Source organism: Aphanomyces invadans, assembly GCF_000520115.1.
Source record: "Aphanomyces invadans strain NJM9701 unplaced genomic scaffold supercont1.5, whole genome shotgun sequence".
In the NCBI taxonomy this organism is placed as follows: Eukaryota; Oomycota; class Saprolegniomycetes; order Saprolegniales; family Verrucalvaceae; genus Aphanomyces; species Aphanomyces invadans.
In genome coordinates, this window is record NW_008580150.1 from 816,595 (window position 1) to 833,396 (window position 16,802).

Genomic DNA, 16,802 nt, shown 5'->3' on the forward strand with positions numbered 1-16,802 from the left:
TAAATTCATTCGCACATCTTCAAAAGCAGAATGATTTGCAATTTCACAAATTGGTTTTCAAAGGTTCTAATCTTTTGCCCATAGACTAATAACTTGATCAAGAGGTCTATTGGCGAGGATAAGCTTCGGGTCGATTTGACTTGTCTCAATGACGAGAAGCCCAAGACGATCGTGTGAATTCCCACGATCAAGTAAGTATCAGCTTAAACTCAAAACAGTTTGTCACAAATAAATACAAATTCCATGTGTTCTGGAGTGTTGAATACAACGGCCAAAACAATATTGTCGGAATTGATTTTGAACCAAAATTCAACCCCAAATGTCGGAATAATTGTGGTTCAGAGCAGTGTATATCTCTTGTTTTTCGTGTTCTTGGGATAATTTTCATGTGAGTATATACCTTTTCTTCGTATTGTGCGTGTCGGAGGATAGAAGCCACTCGAGACGGCATCCCGCTGGAAATAATGACAACGTCGCGATCCCGACCCGCGAGAGTTTTCGAATCACCCACGCCCTCTCTCGAGCGATGCCAGTTTCAAATGCGGTGCGTGCTGTGGTGCCACACCACGTCACAGATCCAATGGGTGCATTCATGTTGTAACGGTCGAACAGTCGCGACCTTTGGGGGCCAGCAGAGCTTTGATTATCTCGTCGCCATACCGAAAGGATGTCGAGCGCGACACTCGTGCACCGTCATGTGTTTGGGCTCAAAGTGACAGCGGCCAACAACGTTATGTACGTTGACGACCAACTTGTGGCATATCCAGCTGGCCACAGCATTGTCGTGTACGGCATGGACGACAAGAAGCAAAAGTTCATCACGTGCACAGAGAACACCGAAGGGATCACGAGCATCTCCGTGTGCGCCAGTCGCCGGTACATGTGACTCGTGGTACTCTTGTAGGCTGCAGCACATTGATGGTATGCGCTTAGTTTCATTGCGATTGCGGAAAAGAGCGAACGAGGCGTCGTGAGCATCTACGACCTGAAGACCCTCAAGAAGCGCAAAGTCCTGACAACGTCTGACTGCCTCAGCAAGACATACGTGAGCATGGAGTTCAGCACAGACAACCAGCTCTTGCTGACGCAAGGTGGCGCTCCTGACTGGGCCCTCGTCTGCTGGAACTGGTCCAAAGGGAAACCAGTGGCCACAATTAAACTGGCACCGACCGGCACAGCCTCCCCATCGACGTCGTCGTCGTCGTCGGCAGCCAATGCAGTGCCCGTTGTGAGTCAGTGCTCCTTTAGCAACGTCGACCCGTCGATTGTGTGTTGCACCGGCCTCAACATCATAAAGTTCTTTCGCATCGTTGACACTGCGTTTCGACCGATGCCAAGCAGCCGTGTCGATGCCCAAAACTTTCTCTGCCACGCCTGGCTCAAGCAAAAGGAAGACGAAGTAGTTGTCGGCACTGCCACGGGTGATCTGTTGTTGTTTCGGGTACGGCTGTGTTGTCGTGCTGTCGAAGTGTCCATAACCCGACGGGTTGGATGTTGCTGTCTGCACGGTGACATTCGATGGGATCGTCACACGGTGCTGCGATGGACTCTAGGCGGGGGAGTACATTTGCAGACTCATGGCGTCGCCCGGAGACAGCCGAAGCATCACGTCGATGGTCGCGACAAGCAAGGGTCTTGTGTGTGGCACCGACAAGGCCATGGTACGCAAGTCGACCACATTTTCTTGTTCGCACCTCGCCATCTGCCAGCCCCCTCACAAAAGCTGTAGGTGTCCCTCTATGTTGTAAATCCCGACCGCAGCACTCCTCCCGCGGATACGCTCACGTTTACAAAATCACTCAAGATCGAGAATGTGCCGTCCCGTATCACGGGACTCACCGTCAGCCCGAATGAAGAGACCATCGTGGCGGCCGTGTCCAGTTCGCAGTTGTACATGTTTCCGTATCAGACAAAGGAGTCGTTCAAGACGGAAGAAATCGAGCACTTAGTCACACCGTTCCATCGACCGGGCGAGTCGGGCCAGTTGCACGTCACGGGGATGGACGTGTGCGTGCGCAAACCGACGATCGTGACGTGCGGGCTAGACAAAACGGTTCGGGTACGTCGCCGTTCGGTTCAGCCCGTGCGTGGTGGGGGGCTCATCACTTGCGCAGGTGTGGAACTACATCGACCGCACGTGTGAAGTGCATAAGCAGTTCACCGAGGAAGCGCACAGTGTGTCGATGCACCCCTCGGGCCTACAAATCCTCGTCGGGTTTGCCGACAAATTGCGGCTCATGAATGTGCTCATGGACGATATCCGTCCGTACAAGGAATTCACAATCAAGGCGTGTCGGGAATGCCAGTTCAGGTACGGCAGCCGCCAGTATTCCCGGCAGCGGCCGTTTGATGGCGGCGTTCACCTCCGACTCTAGCACGGGCGGCCACTTGTTTGCTGCGGTCAACGGCAACACGATTCAAGTGTTTTCTATGAACACGTGCGACCTCGTCGCCAACTTGCGCGGCCACAATGGCAAGGTCCGCAGCATTTACTGGAACTACGACGACTCAGGATTGATTTCCGCTGGGATGGACGGCGCCGTGTACCAGTGGGACTTGGACGAAGCCAAGAGGGAGGGCGAGTTTGTGCAGAAAGGCGTGCCGTACTACTCTGCAGTGTGCAACCGGGAAGGTAACGACGTCGTTGGGGTGAATGCTATGATGCTCGCGTGGCTGACGAACGGTAGGGACGTCCGTTTTTGCGGTCGGGTCGGACAAGATGCTGAAGGAAATCGAGTTTCCCGCGAGCTCGGTATGCATCGTTTGCGTCGTTTCTCGTGAATGCTATGAACGTCGACTGGTTGTTGTAGTTGAGCAAAGAGTTCAACGCGGACGTGACGTTGGGCCAAATCGTGATTGCCCACTCGCAGCGGATGCTCTTTGCCGGTGCCAACGAAGCAGACAAGCTCGGGACAGTCCGGTCGTACAAGTTTCCCTTGACGGGCGAGTTCACCGAGTTCCAATGCTTGAACGGCCCTAGTACGTGACCATTTCCAGCCTCCTGTTGATATATTTGTCGCCAACGCTCGCACGCACAAGCATCTCCATGAACTCGACAACTCGCGGCTTACGTGAAACCAAATGTGATAGTAACCCGCATGCGCATTTCGTTCGACGATTTGTATCTCCTTGTGTGTGGCGAAGACGGTGTCGTATGCATATTTGAAATCCGCGACAAGGAAGGCCGAGCGCGGGCGAAGGATGGTCGGGAAAACACGGTTTTTGCTGAAGAAATCTTGGTATGTCGACGTGGCGATGGCGTCGGACGCGATGTTCGGGGGCGATAACAGCAAACGGACGGCTGGTAGAGCAGTGGCCTCACACAGCAGCGCGTTCGTAGGTGACCAAGAGCGACTTGGAGGAGAAGAATACGCTGATGGTCGAGCTGAAGAACAAAGTGGATGAGCTCACGCTGCACAACGAGTACCAGCTACGACTCAAGGACATGAACTACAACGAGTACCTGAAGGAGCTCACAGAAAAGTTTACGCACGAAATCGAGCAGGAAAAAAACAAGTACGAAGTCCTGCGAGAAGACAAGAACGACATCGAGATGGAGTACGAGGAGCGGGTCAAGCAAATCGAGGAGAAACACCAGCAACAAATGCAAGAAATTGAAGCCGACTACCAGCAACAGATCATGAAAGAGGTCGAAAAGTATCAGGACGTACTCCACCAGCGCGAGCTCCAACGAACGCGGTGGCAGCAGGAGCAGCACGCGCTTATCAGTACGCACGAACGGTACTCGATGGCGCGCTGCCGATTGCAATCGTTATTGATCGTGGTGGATTTCGTAGGTATGTGGCGGAAGTGACAGAGGACTTTGAACAGCGTTTGGACGAAGATCGCCAGTTGCGCATGCAAATGGAGGACGAACGAGAGGAGCTGCACAAGGAATTCAGCGAGACGAAGAAGCAGTTAGAAGAGGACGTCGATGAAGAGATCGAGTCGCTGAAGAAGCGGTACGTCACCGGTCCTTCCAGCCGCGCGATGCTCCGAGGCACAAAATGCCACCATCCTACGTAGGTACGAGGACAAACTGGCCGCGGAGCGGGAGGCCACACTGCGCTACAAGGGCGAGAATGGCATCATGAAGAAAAAGTTCACAGCGTTGCAAAAGGACATTGAGGACCAACGGGACGAGATCAAGCACCTCCTAGAGAAGGAGAAGGACTTGATCGAACAGATCAAAGCGCTGGAGAAGGAGATTCAGTCGTTAAAGCGGGTACAACCCATGGATGCGAAGTTGTGACCACTTGCCGACTGCATGGCCGTGACCCAAAATGGATGTCTCATCCCGTTGTCCGTGGATAGGAAATACGTGGGCGCGACGAAACCATTGGGGAAAAGGAGAAGCGCATTTACGACCTGAAGAAGAAGAACCAGGAGCTGGAAAAGTTCAAGTTTGTCTTGGACTACAAAATCAAGGAGCTCAAGCGGCAGATCGAACCGCGGGAAAACGAAATCTCCGACATGAAAGACCAGATCAAAGAAATGGACCGGGAGCTCGAGCTGTTCCACAAGAGCAATGCGCAGCTCGACATTATGATCGGCGAGCAACGCAAGCGCCTCGATAAAATGCAGCACGACATCACACGGAATCGCAAAGTGATTGGCGACCAGCAGTCTCTTATCCGACGGTGCAGTGGCTGGACGTGCGAGGTTTTCCTGACCTGTGTTCGTGATAGGTTTCGGTGCGACTTACACGACTGCGTCCAGAGCATTCAAAGTCCGAACGACTTGGCGCAAAAGGTCGCAATTTTGTACCAGAAATACGTGACCACCGACATCAACGTGGGCGACGTGGACTTGGACATCCAGCACGAGTACAGCCGGCAGAAGGAGTACCTCGAAAAGTCGGTCGACGTGCTCAAGCGCAAGTACGCGCACGACGTGACGGCGCATCAACAGGACAACAATCACGCCCGAAGCGACAACCTGGCGCTGATCAAAGAAATCAACGAACTGCGCACGGCGCTCAACGTGAGCAAAGCAACGCTGCAAAAGGACAAGGCGATCCTCGGCACGCGTGAATATTTTACCAAGAAGAGCGGCGCCGACGAGGACATCAACAAAGTAGTAGAGAACCAGCGACAAGAGATTGAAGGACTGCGACGATCCATCAAGGCCATGGAGGAGCGCATGGACTCCGCGCGCACAGGCGGCATGCTCCCTCCCATGCGTGGTGTCGATGGGTGACTTGTTTCACATGCCTGAAATGTACATCTTTCCGGTTAAAAATGGCATCGGTCTGTTCAATTTTCCGGAGAACACCAACAATGTGGAGTTTCGACGCGGTGTCTAGCGCCGCCACGAGCATCACACGGCTCCCCTCCCTGTAGGACAGCCGATGCCGCTGTTGAACTCTATGGCTGAAGTACATGTGCACCCCATTGTAGGCCGTGGCATGGAGTGTGAGCATTGCAGCATCGCAGTGATGACGTCTACAGCAACATCGGAGACTCACGGGATTATGTACAGCATGCAGAGGATGACTCCACGTCAACATAAATGAGCACATTCAGGGATTTAGAACGTGTACGACTGGAGACCTTGGGGGGACGTGACTCGGTTCTGGGGGATACTTGAAAGCGCTCGCCTCGCTTCGACCTCTTCGTCGAGGCACACATGACGCGACCCGTACACACTACTGCTCCGACCGTCGTACGACAAACTACTGCTTCTGCTCGCATCGTAGGATGGAATACTACTTCTGCTCGCATCGTAGGATGGAATGCTGCTTCTGCTCGCATCGTAGGATGGAATGCTGCTTCTGCTCGCATCGTAGGATGGAATGCTGCTGCGGTCAAAGCTCAAGTTGCTGTTGCGCATCCCGTCATAGTAGCCGATGCTGCCTCGGTCGATTGCTGACAAGGGGTTGTCTTGGTTTGGCGTTGGGCCAAAGCTCGAGTTGTTGGTCATAAAAGTCGAGTTGTTGGTGACGGGTGGAAGGTATGGCGCGGCTTTTCGAGCTGGAGCCCCCCGGTACGTCCCAGCGGGGTTGATGCTGTACGGAATGGGTTCCGATGCCCGGTCGAAGTATTCACTTTCGCGGTACCGACGTAGTCGGTTGCATAGGTACAGCGCCAACAAGAACAAAAACACGGCACTGCCGACAATGGCGGGAATCACCCACCCCGCGATCCCGTTGCCAGCGTCGACGACGGCCTTGGGGGTTGTCGAGGGTTTCGACGTTTCGACTTCGATGGGATCCGCCGTTGGGCTTGGGGTTGGTTTTGTTTTGGGGCTCGTGCTTGGCATGGGCGTGAACACGGTTGTTGTTTTCGGGGCTTTCGACGGCTCCGGTGTTGGTTCTGGTGTTGGTTCCGGAGTTGGTTGATCCGTTTCAGGTACGGCGGTGGTGCGTGTCGGGGTTGGTTTCGGGGTTGGCTTGGACGTCGGCGCAACGGTCGTGGGCTCTTCCGTCGGAGCGGGTGTAGGTTCGTCTGTTGGTGCTGAGGTCGGCGTGGCCGTCGATGGCGACGGCGTCGGTTTCGACGTTGTTGGCAAGCTCGTCGGAGACGGCCTCGGCGTGGCGGCGGGTGTTTCGTTGACCAGTTGCAAGGAACGATATGCAAGAGTAATGGTGTTCATGTCGTCGGCCAGCGCCAGCGCGGCGGCAGTCAGTACAGTCACTGCAAGTCGCCGCATCGTGCGTTGTGTGCGTCGTGCAAGTGCGATTCGAATGTGTTGCTTACATCTGGTACCGTGACGTTCATGTGCACTGGAAAATTGTACCGTACACTAAACACACGCCCTGTCAATTCCTGCACATGTGCAGTGTATTTTAATATTCGGTCGACGTGGACATGAGCACACGGCAATTGCACACCATGCAGGCGAGCTATTGCAGTCACAGTTGCTTATGAAGTGATTCGACGACAGCAATGCCCGCTGCGCTGCTCCAGACAACACATTGTGGATCGGGTTTTCGTCAAAGCAGAGGTGCTCGAGTTAGATTTATAGGCGTTCGAATTGGAATGTGGTCTGGGACAGCTTGAATCAACGACATGCCATGGCAAACAAACAATAAAAACTTCCCCTGTCACGGAACATGATTGATCCTTTTCAAAGTTTCGTTGCGAACACTTCTGGGAATATGGAATTGATTGCCGTGAGATCGATCAAACGGCCGCATGGGTCGGTCATTCTTTACGTTTTTAAAAACCTTCGCCCGGCAGTAAGAATGGCAGGCACAGGTTCGAATGGAATCATGCATTCGTTGTCGCTTGCGCAATTTACGTTTGGGCGCTCGTTTTGGTGTAGGTCCAGTCGATTGTGGCTTCTCGTTCGGGTGGTCGAACTGGCAACTTGCGTTACGTACGTCGTATTTGGCTTTCATGATGGGACACTCCGTCCATTTCAACTGTCGCCCCATACGCTAGGTACAATTAGGACTCGGAACAGCTGCGCTGGTTCAAAAAGCGCCTCAAATCCACCATCCCCCTCCCCCCAGACTCCGGCCATCCCCTCGCCTTGCAATATTTAATTGACTTGCCAAACCGAATATTGGACTATGGTCAGAAAGACACAAAAAAATCACTTGTATGGACAAATTCTAAAGTATACAAACTTCAATGTTTTGTACTCCGGAGCAACGTAGATACTAGTAATTGATTGTTTTTGGACCACAGAGACAGGGTTCACAATAAATGCACTCCCGACTACTTTTTGTATATATTGGAAAATATTGGAATATCAATGTACTTTGCGTAGGCCTATTCCCCAATTCGGTGGCAATGGTTCCTATGCTGGCGATGTGTCAACCAGGTCGAAGCTGAACCTATTTTTCGTCTAGCAAAGCAATGTCATGTCCATCTGTTTCCCTTGTCCCCCTCTCCAAGGAACGAAAATGGTGGATTTCTACGACGAGGGGACGTCCTCACGCCACCAACCGAGCGTGGGGCACAACTGCGTGAGCGGCCATCGTACAACTTGCATCGACCCTATCCATCTATTCATGTAATTCCTAGTTATGAATCGAGAGCCCGCTGTTTTACTGCGCCGTCTCCCCTTGTAGGTTTGAATCTGCTTCGGCGCAAGTGCCCGCCCTGTCCACTGTACCGTAAAGCGATGTCGACCACAGTATCCGAAACACAACCGGATGACAGCATCAAGTTGATCAGAATAACCTGGTGCACGCCATGGCGCCTGAGAAGGACGCGACGGGGATGTCCCTCAGAAACGGATGGCGCAGTGCTTCCTGCGCCGTGATGCGATCCCTTGCGTCTGGCTGCATCATGAGTTGAATCAGGTCTTTTGCGTGGTCCGAGATGTGAGCCCACTCCTGTGGATGGAACGAGTACACGACGGCCTTGTTCAGCGCAATCAGTTCTTTGTCGTTGCGGCCGAAGAACGGCTCGTATCCACACAAGAGCGTGTACAGCACGACGCCCGCCTAATGATGTCATCACACGCATTTAGTCGTACAACACGACCCACCGAAAACATATCCACGTGTGGGGGGTATGCCTCATTGACGCCGGCCAGAAGGATCTCCGGCGCCACATATCCTGGAGTGCCGCAGCTAGGGCAAAACCATGTCTCAACGATTTCGTCACTGCCTTGACATACCGTCCACGGAGCATCCCATTCGGCAGCAGAAACGCTGCCATTCCAAAATCGGCCAACTTGAGAACGGGCGACCTATTGGCGGGTAAGACATCGCTACCAGTCCCTATTTGCGTACCGTTGGGCGGCACCAAATTCCGTGCCCTCGTCGAGTGCCAAGTTGGACAGCTTGACATCACGATGCACGACGCCATTGTGAAAACAAAAGTCGATGGCTTGGACGAGGTGCGATATGAAGACGGCGGCGTCACGCTCGGCCATGGGACCTTTCTCTGCGATCCGGTCAAACACGTCGCCACCGTGCATCAGTTCCATCTCGATCACCTGCCGCCACCACACCTGAGCTCCCAGTCACAACATGAAATGAATGTACGCACCAAGTGATCGTGCGTCTCAAACAGAGAAATGACCTGCACGACAAAGCTCTCATGGGTCGATCGGCTGCGCATGGTCAGCACAGTTTGCGTCAGCACTTCTCGAAAAAGCGTGTCGTTGCGCTCAATGCCATCTTCGACGAGTCTCCTACACCGCGATGATCATGATGAGGGCGATCTGATGCTCCCGTTTGGGACCACCGACCAAAACATGGCCTTGTCGATGATCTTCAGCGCACACTCAGACACACATGCCGACGGGACCTTTCGCCGCGCACGCTTGACGACGGAGAACCGGCCTTGGCCCAACTCGACGCCGCTGTCGTCCGAGTACAAGTCAGTCCACTGAAGTCGACTTGCCCGGGACAGAGCGTGCAACCACTACAGTCATTTATACGTAGCACCACGGGAAGATTGAATGGAGGGACAAGGTCCACCTTGGGGCCATCTTCCACCGCGTCAAACTTCCACGATGACACAGCCCATTCTTGCGTCCGAAGCGCCGATGCCGTCACGGCCACGGTGAGCACCCCATCGTCTTCAAGGGCCATTTCGGCTTCGCTCACGTTGGCAAACCCAATCGGCCGGCACGCCGACTCGTCCAGGTACTCTACCAATGTGTTTCGATACAGCACCATGAACCGCCGCACCCACTACGAACACACTCGCCACTGAGCATCTACTTGCGTGCACGTTGTGGGTGACCGAGGATGTGAGGTCGTACCTGCGTTGATGGGGACGACTTGGACGACCGCAAGTACACAAATCCCTTGGTTTCGAGGTCATGGGACCAGCAATGCACCGCACAAGAAGTGCCTTGCTTGTGCATGGCCTGCATGGACAAATCTAGCGGTAGTTCCTGAAGCGCCGAGAGGACCCAGACATCGGGCCGACGCTCCGCTGCCGTTGCCTCCAGTGACGGCAAGATCGAGTGATGGTTGTCGTCGAAACTGGGCGACGAGAACGAATGCGACCCACCCTCTTCTTCGGCAATGCTCTCGTACACTGGAAGCGGCGCCGCCGTGTCATGCGGATACGTCATGCCTCGAGCATGCACGCCATGAACCGAAACTTCATCGCCCAAGTACGCGTGAGTACTGTTGGACGCGTTGTCATTGTGGTAGTTGGTGTATACTTTACGAACAAACGCGGCCTTTTCGTGCTTGGGCGTCGACGCTTGCGGCAATTGCGGGCAGTCTATCGTCATGTGGTCTCCGCGACAGTTGCCGCACGCGAGCCGCTTGGATTTCTTGGACGACGGAGGTGCTGGAGTCGACGGCGGTGGCGGAGGAAGGAGAAGCAGCGGGCAGTCTGTTAGGACGTGTCCACCACTGCAATTCGAGCACACGTTCGCGACGCAATGGGCCGTGGCATGACTCTGGCTGTGGCAGTGATTGCATGGCAAGTTCTTCATAGGCTGAAGCAACGGACACATTATTGTCATGTGCGGTCCTTTGCAAGTGTTGCAAACGGGGGTGCGCTTGGAACTGCTGCGGGATGATGCTGACGACGTCACGGCAGTTGACGGCGCTGGTGGAATGGCCACCACATCAGGATAACCTTCGACCATCGGTGAGGAACTGGCTAGCGCCACGGCGTATATAGGCGATGTTACGGGAAGAGCTGGACTTGATGCCGTGGTGTCGGTCGGTAGATTATGAACACTGAACACGCATGGGTGAGATATCTCGTGGTGGGGAATGGAGACTAGGTCAAAGTACCTGATGTCGCCGTCATGATGCATGCTCGTGACCATGAGCTTCTGGAAAAGCGCGTCCATCTTGTGTTCCCACACTTTATACGACAAAGGAATGGATTCAATTGCAGCGGTTGGTTGAGTACTGGACGCTGTCGGCGGTGCTGTGGAGAACGTCGACGACTTGGATGCCGAAGACGATGGCTCTTGTTTTGTCTAGATGCGACGTCTATGACCATGATGAGTGTGTGGATCCAACGAACCGGTTTGGATGAAGAAGGCTGGACGAGCTTGACCGCCGTGTGTGTTGCCAGATGCCCTCGCATGTGGATGAGTTTGAAGCACCCGACACAATACACATCATGGCAACACCCATTGCATGACAAGGTTGCCGACGCCAAGTTGCAGTAGACACACTTGCGGGACTCTCGGAGGATGTCGTCGTACGGGTCGTCGACCGCGTCGGTCCGCGCGGCGAGTCGATTCAAACGCTGCATGTGCCATAGGCGCCAACTCGCATTCTCGAGTCGATTTCCCTCACTTATGAATCGCTTCATTGTCGAGAACGATTGCCACGGCATCCGCACGAAGTCATCCGGCCCTGCCACTGCGCTGCCCAGCATGATCGCGCCTTGAGTTGCCTTCAAAGACGAACGCGTTGTCGTATCCTTTTCAAATTTCATGAACTACATACAAAACAAAAGATAATAAAATTCAATTCCTGTTTTCCCGACATCACACACTAATTACAATTTGTCAACACTATTTCCACCAGTTTTCTGTCGTGCTGCGCAAACATGCCCTTGTCAACATCAACAGTACTCGTACGCGTCCGCCATTTTCCCTGTTGCGTGACTGCATACTCTAGGTTGTATCGCTGTCTGGCGCGAGCTCCATAGGCCATTCTGCAATCCCGACCCTCCATCGACGTTCTGTGGAGACACCCTGTCTCGCTCAAGGGGTTTCGATTGGTGGAACATTCCAAAAATTGCAAATGATTGGCTATTCTGTCAGTATTTAAGCGAATCAAATCACACTACAAGAACTGGTTGCAAGATGACAGGGCCATCCGACACCGCTCCGGAGCCGACGGCTGCCGCTGTTGCCCCCACCGCTGCAGAATTGCTTGCGAACGACCGCGCAGTATTGGATTTTGCGAGCGAAGATGAAGAAACTGAGGAAGGAGATGACGAAGAAGGAGAAGAAGTCGACGAAGAACGACCGGCCAAGCGCCAACGCCAAGACCCTCCAGCAAAAGACACGTCCCGTCAAATCGAGATCCCTCGCAAAGCAACGTTTACTCGCGCAGACAAGATCAACAACTCGATCATGCGAGTCACTGGGAACAGCGTCGACGGAGGTTTTTCCATGTTCAACACGTCGTCGTCCATCCCTATGATGACTGTGTACAAAAAAGAAATTGCTGCCGCGCGCAAGCTCCTGACTGCCAAGAAGCCCCAAGAGGCGTTTTGTATTGCCATGGCAACGTATCTGAGCATGCAGGACTATGACGTGTGGTACCATGACACGGAAGACCATCGTGGTGTCGAAACGCTGTTCACATCGTTCTACAAGTTGTGGAACGACATCTTCAAATCCGACGACGACACCATTGGCCTGAAAGGCCGCGACGTTTTGATCGGTGAGCTGAGCAAGTTTGGCAAGAGGGCGAAGGATGATCACAACTACGACTTTCCTTGGTTTGCATAGGCAGGGTAATGCACTCGAATGTCCACATTGAGACCACCATGACTGAGCATTCTTACGACATCGAGTCGTTGACGCTTGGACGCATCGCTCCTCGTGCACGTGGAATCGTTGCTGGGACGATGTCGGACCGGCATGTCCTTTGCCCATCGTGCAGTCGAGGGAAAAACACAGGATCGCCTTCCCATCGACCTCGGTTTCGTCGCGGGGTATGCTGCGTAGCTGCAATCTCGATCGCCATCTTTCTCAATTTTCGAGCCATCTCGTCCATGCGTGCATAGGTGGCCAACAAGACCGACGAACCTGACTCCCATTGCTTTGCTACGAGTGATTGGGGGTCGTCGTCGAGTCTGCTCCCGGAGTTACGTACTTCCAGACTCGAATATCATGGTCAAAGGTTGTGTGCACAGCTGGCCCCCTCCACCACGAATGCCGCTATGTCTAGTGATATTTCACCAGGAACTTTTCTTGATGTCCAAGAGCGCACCTGGCCGCTGAAAATTTCGACGCCCGCCTGCCTACCGTTGGAATGTCAAGTACACTTTCGGTTCTGGTCGATAGAAGCAAATCTCCCCCTTTAGTTGGGGTGGTGTTTGTTCTCGTGGGTGGCGCGCTCCGGTCGAAGTCCGTTCCTACCAACCCAATGTCTCCCTCTTCCACCCGCTTCCACCGCACATAGATGGAGGGCACTCCATGACTCGTACACTTCTAACTTCACAAAGAAATGCCACCCCGCGCCATACCATCGTGCAACCGGCAGCCGAAGTCAAATGCCCTATAAAAGTACACAACTCGACAGCCCATGTATTTTTGAAATTATGATGCATTCTCCTCAACAACCATTCGAAGATTGCGATGTCATTTACGCTATTTTGTACAGTCGGATAGGTAAAACACCCATCATCCATCAGGGAACGACACTATACAAAGTACAAGTACATGATATCATATTGGCCATTTTCATGGCCCAGCTGGTTGATATAGTCGTGCAACTCGACCAATACATTCAAATCGATGTTCGCCTAGCCCGTAACAAGTGTTTGCGTTGCCTGGATGTATGCATCGTTTCTTTTCCTAAACCCTGCGTCACTTCAAAGTTGAAAGGAAACACAAGGCAGTCGTTCAATATCATGTCCACCATACTCCTATGGTTGTGCCGAATGACGTCGCCACGCCAAGGAGTAGATGCAAACACAACATTATATTCCCGCCTAGATGTTTACGACACAGCGATGATGCACACCGTACGAATGTACTTTTATAGGGTAATAATTCGTGACGATCTTAGCCGTCGAATATTTCAATGTCGCACTTTATCCCATTCGCATACATTTTTCCATATAAAGTGGTGCAGGGACGAAGTTGCAATTTCAAATCACGTATCTTTGTTCTGGCTCCACATGCTGACACCTTTGACGGGTAAAATTTCCACGCGGGAGATCGGCGCGGCACTTGGACATCATTGCACAAATTCCATCGCATCTCACAAGCATGGTGAAGATCAGCGCACTCTTCGCCGTGGCCGCCACCGTCGCGGCCTCGGCCAAGATCTCGGTCCAAGTGCACCGCAACTTGGAAGTGGCGAAAACGTCCAACGTCGTCGTCAAGTTCCACTGCGGCCAAGCTCTGACCAACCACCGCCGCCGATTGAAGGCAGGCGCGTCGCGCACGGAGACGATTGAGTCGCTCGTGCAATCGTTGAAAGAGCACACGGACCAGTCCCAGGCGAGTGTGAAGAACCTATTGTCCACGGAAGTGGCGGCGACGTCGAACAAGGTCAAGGTAACCACGACGTGGATCGACTGCTCCATGTACATTGACAATGCGTCGGACGACCTCGTCAAGAAGATTGCGTCGCTGCCCGAAGTCAAATCGATCAACGAACCGGTCGTGATCAAGCTCGAACAACCCAAGAAATCGGATCAACCCGCCGTCGTGGCTGGTGCCAACCAGTGGGGCGTCGACATGATCAATGCGCCTGCTTTATGGGCGACTGGGACCAAGGGCGACGGCATTGTCGTCGCCAATATCGACACGGGCGTTCGATACACCCACGAAGCGCTCAAGTCGAACTGGCGCAAGGAATACGGGTGGTACGACCCGTACAACAACACGGACATGCCCGTCGACCCGTGGGGACATGGCACGCACACGATGGGCACCATGGTGGGCACGACCCAAGGCATGGGCGTCGCTCCCAACGCCAAGTGGATGGCTTGCGTCGGGTGCCCCGAGAACATGTGCCCGGGCAATATTCTCACGCAATGCGCGCAATTCCTTCTGTGTCCGCATGACAAAGATGGCAAGAATCCCGACTGCAGCAAGGCGCCGCACGTGATCAACAATAGCTGGGGCGCATACAGCACGTACTTTTGGTGGGAAGACACGATTGCAGCGTGGCGCGCCGCCGGCATCATTCCCGTCTTCTCGAACGGGAACAACGGGTACGACGGATGCGGCACGGTCGGGTACCCTGGCTCGTCGCCCCAAGTGATTGGCGTCGGCGCGACCGACAGCACGGATCACTTGGCGTACTTTTCAAGCTTGGGCCCGGCGGTCACGTACCGCATCAAGCCCGACATCTCGGCCCCCGGCGACTGGGTGACGTCGGCTGGCAACTACGACGACACGGGCCTCTCGACCATGTCCGGCACGAGCATGGCCGCGCCGCACATCTCTGGCTCCATCGCGCTGTACTTGTCTGCCCACAAGAACGCCACGTACGACCAAGTGTACACGGCGCTCACAAACAACGTCGACACCGACACGCTGATCCCTCCCAACAAACGGTGCGACAGCATTCCCAACACTGAATACCCGAACAACCTGTTTGGTTTTGGCCGCGTGAATGCGTTCAGGGCGGTGACGGCTCCGCCGTCGACGCCTCGCCCGACGCGCCCCCCCACGCCGCCCAAATGCTCGTCCTGGACACTCGACTACGACTACGTCGGCGGCGACATCAAGTCGGTCTCGTCCCGCGACTTTGACGACTGCTGCGACGAGTGCGACAAGACGCCGCTCTGCAACGCGTACACGTTTACGTGGGACAACAGCGGGACGTGCTGGCTCAAGACAATCGATGACTCGACGCCGTGGGCGTACAAAGTGGGCGCTCGATCCGCCAAGCTCGTCAACCCGACCAAGCCCCCGACCAAGTGCGGCACCCTCGAAAACAACACAGACTACCTTGGCAACGACTTGACCTCGACCAAGCAAACGCAGCCCGACGCGTGCTGCGCCGACTGCGAAAACACCCCCCGATGCAAACTGTTTGTCTGGTCCAACTACCTCGGCGGAACGTGCTGGCTCAAGCACACCAAGGGAACCAAAGTGGTGTCGAATGGAGCCATCGCTGGCCAGTTGCCGACGTCCGCCACGTGCACTCCCATCGAAGACAACGTGGATTACTTTGGCAACGACATCAAGTCGACGAGCCGCGCGTCGGCGGACGCGTGCTGCGCCGATTGCGACAACACTGCCGGGTGCAAGCTGTTTGTCTGGTCCAACTACAATGGCGGGACGTGCTGGCTCAAACACACGCAAGGCGTGAAATCCACTGTCATGGGCGCCCGCGCGGCCAAGTTGGTCGCGTCGCCAACGTGTGCGGCCCCCGAGACCAACGTCGACTTTGTCGCTCAAGACATTGCCGAAGCGCCAGGCGCGCAAGCGGCCGACTGCTGCGCCGCGTGCCATGCCAACCAAGCGTGCAACGCGTACAGTTGGTTCAACGGCATGTGCTACTTGAAGGGTCGTCGCGCCAGCACGATCTCAAAGACGGGAGTCGTCTCGGCCCGCGTCGACAAGTGCAGTCCGCTCGAAGTGGATGTGGACTACGTCAACAACGACCTGTCGAACGTGTCGGCGGACGTGGCGGACTGCTGCGCCATTTGCCGACAAACGAGCGGTTGCCGCGCGTTCAGCTGGTTGAATGGCGTGTGCTACTTGAAGAGCGGCAAGGGGGCGACGATTTCCAAACCGGGGGTCCAGTCGGCGACTGTGAACTAGGTTGTTAACATCGTGTTATAAATATCTGCATGACCACACACCCACCCGCACACGTCCGCCTTTGAACGCGACTTGCATCGGTGCTAGCGAAGTTGAGCGGCGGGTGGTGTGGGCAAAGGAAGAAAGACCTGCACCGAGCGTGTGTGACGATGTTGCTTCAATCGGTGTGAGTCGAGACGGAGCTGGGTCTGCTGCAGGTGCACGAGTTTTTTCACAACAGCACAAAGACACACCCCACAACCCCCCAGCCGAAAGTGCCCACTACTCGTGAGAAGCTTTGATCTCCTTCACGCTTCTGTGCCGCACGATGTTGCTGTGCATCGATGCCGACCGAGATCGTCCAAGCTCCAGTGCATTCTGCCACGACTGGTTCAAAACGTGGAGGTGCATCATGTAAGATAAAGTGTATTCTGCACCTGCGTCGCCACGGTGCTCGTGTGGTTCGACCA

At 54.4% G+C, this 16,802-nt stretch overlaps 5 protein-coding genes across 7 annotated transcripts; 4 read left to right on the forward strand and 1 right to left on the reverse strand.

The window, feature by feature from the left end:
• Window positions 1-621: 621 nt before the first annotated feature.
• On the forward strand, window positions 622-5,285 carry H310_03296 (hypothetical protein). Its single transcript, XM_008867099.1, has 14 exons — window positions 622-876; window positions 934-1,441; window positions 1,554-1,661; window positions 1,730-2,059; window positions 2,115-2,311; window positions 2,376-2,632; window positions 2,688-2,752; window positions 2,811-2,979; window positions 3,091-3,239; window positions 3,341-3,741; window positions 3,798-3,962; window positions 4,027-4,225; window positions 4,315-4,640; window positions 4,689-5,285. The coding sequence occupies exons 1-14, from the start codon at window positions 668-670 to the stop codon at window positions 5,197-5,199; spliced, it is 3,594 nt and encodes a 1,197-aa protein (XP_008865321.1). The 5' UTR covers window positions 622-667; the 3' UTR covers window positions 5,200-5,285.
• Window positions 5,286-5,778: 493 nt separating this feature from the next.
• On the forward strand, window positions 5,779-6,480 carry H310_03297 (hypothetical protein). The gene has a single exon (XM_008867100.1). It carries the CDS (start codon window positions 5,849-5,851, stop codon window positions 6,338-6,340), a length of 492 nt encoding a protein of 163 aa, XP_008865322.1. The 5' UTR covers window positions 5,779-5,848; the 3' UTR covers window positions 6,341-6,480.
• Window positions 6,481-7,940: 1,460 nt separating this feature from the next.
• Window positions 7,941-11,305, reverse strand: H310_03298 (CAMK/CAMK1 protein kinase). Of its 3 annotated transcripts, XM_008867101.1 has the most exons (10): window positions 10,905-11,305; window positions 10,667-10,857; window positions 9,670-10,609; window positions 9,383-9,598; window positions 9,151-9,326; window positions 8,949-9,093; window positions 8,690-8,895; window positions 8,575-8,646; window positions 8,443-8,527; window positions 7,941-8,398 (listed from the first exon to the last, which is right to left on the reverse strand). In XM_008867101.1, exons 1-10 carry the CDS (start codon window positions 11,262-11,264, stop codon window positions 8,123-8,125), a joined length of 2,667 nt encoding a protein of 888 aa, XP_008865323.1. In that variant the 5' UTR covers window positions 11,265-11,305; the 3' UTR covers window positions 7,941-8,122. The 3 variants fall into 3 exon arrangements, with proteins under 3 accessions (XP_008865323.1, XP_008865325.1, XP_008865324.1); XM_008867103.1 differs by having other exon boundaries at window positions 7,941-8,527; XM_008867102.1 differs by having other exon boundaries at window positions 8,443-8,646.
• A 374-nt stretch (window positions 11,306-11,679) lies between these two features.
• On the forward strand, window positions 11,680-12,406 carry H310_03299 (hypothetical protein). Its single transcript, XM_008867104.1, has one exon. The coding sequence runs from the start codon at window positions 11,698-11,700 to the stop codon at window positions 12,349-12,351; it is 654 nt and encodes a 217-aa protein (XP_008865326.1). The 5' UTR covers window positions 11,680-11,697; the 3' UTR covers window positions 12,352-12,406.
• Window positions 12,407-13,737: 1,331 nt separating this feature from the next.
• Window positions 13,738-16,393, forward strand: H310_03300 (hypothetical protein). The gene has a single exon (XM_008867105.1). The coding sequence runs from the start codon at window positions 13,840-13,842 to the stop codon at window positions 16,351-16,353; it is 2,514 nt and encodes an 837-aa protein (XP_008865327.1). The 5' UTR covers window positions 13,738-13,839; the 3' UTR covers window positions 16,354-16,393.
• The last annotated feature ends 409 nt before the right edge of the window (window positions 16,394-16,802 follow it).

Excerpts from the sequence above, each read along its gene's own strand:
- H310_03299 (XM_008867104.1), top strand. The coding sequence starts at position 11,698 with ATGACAGGGCCATCCGACACCGCTCCGGAGCCGACGGCTGCCGCTGTT.
- H310_03298 (XM_008867101.1), bottom strand. The coding sequence starts at position 11,264 with ATGCTGGGCAGCGCAGTGGCAGGGCCGGATGACTTCGTGCGGATGCCG. Across the intron at positions 10,858-10,904 it reads AGCCTTCTTCATCCAAACCG|ACAAAACAAGAGCCATCGTC; the intron begins GTTCGTTGGATC and ends CGTCGCATCTAG. Across the intron at positions 10,610-10,666 it reads CATCATGACGGCGACATCAG|TGTTCATAATCTACCGACCG; the intron begins GTACTTTGACCT and ends ATGCGTGTTCAG.
- H310_03300 (XM_008867105.1), top strand. The coding sequence starts at position 13,840 with ATGGTGAAGATCAGCGCACTCTTCGCCGTGGCCGCCACCGTCGCGGCC.
- H310_03296 (XM_008867099.1), top strand. The coding sequence starts at position 668 with ATGTCGAGCGCGACACTCGTGCACCGTCATGTGTTTGGGCTCAAAGTG. Across the intron at positions 2,633-2,687 it reads TGCAGTGTGCAACCGGGAAG|GGACGTCCGTTTTTGCGGTC; the intron begins GTAACGACGTCG and ends GACGAACGGTAG. Across the intron at positions 3,742-3,797 it reads CTTATCAGTACGCACGAACG|GTATGTGGCGGAAGTGACAG; the intron begins GTACTCGATGGC and ends TGGATTTCGTAG.
- H310_03297 (XM_008867100.1), top strand. The coding sequence starts at position 5,849 with ATGCTGCCTCGGTCGATTGCTGACAAGGGGTTGTCTTGGTTTGGCGTT.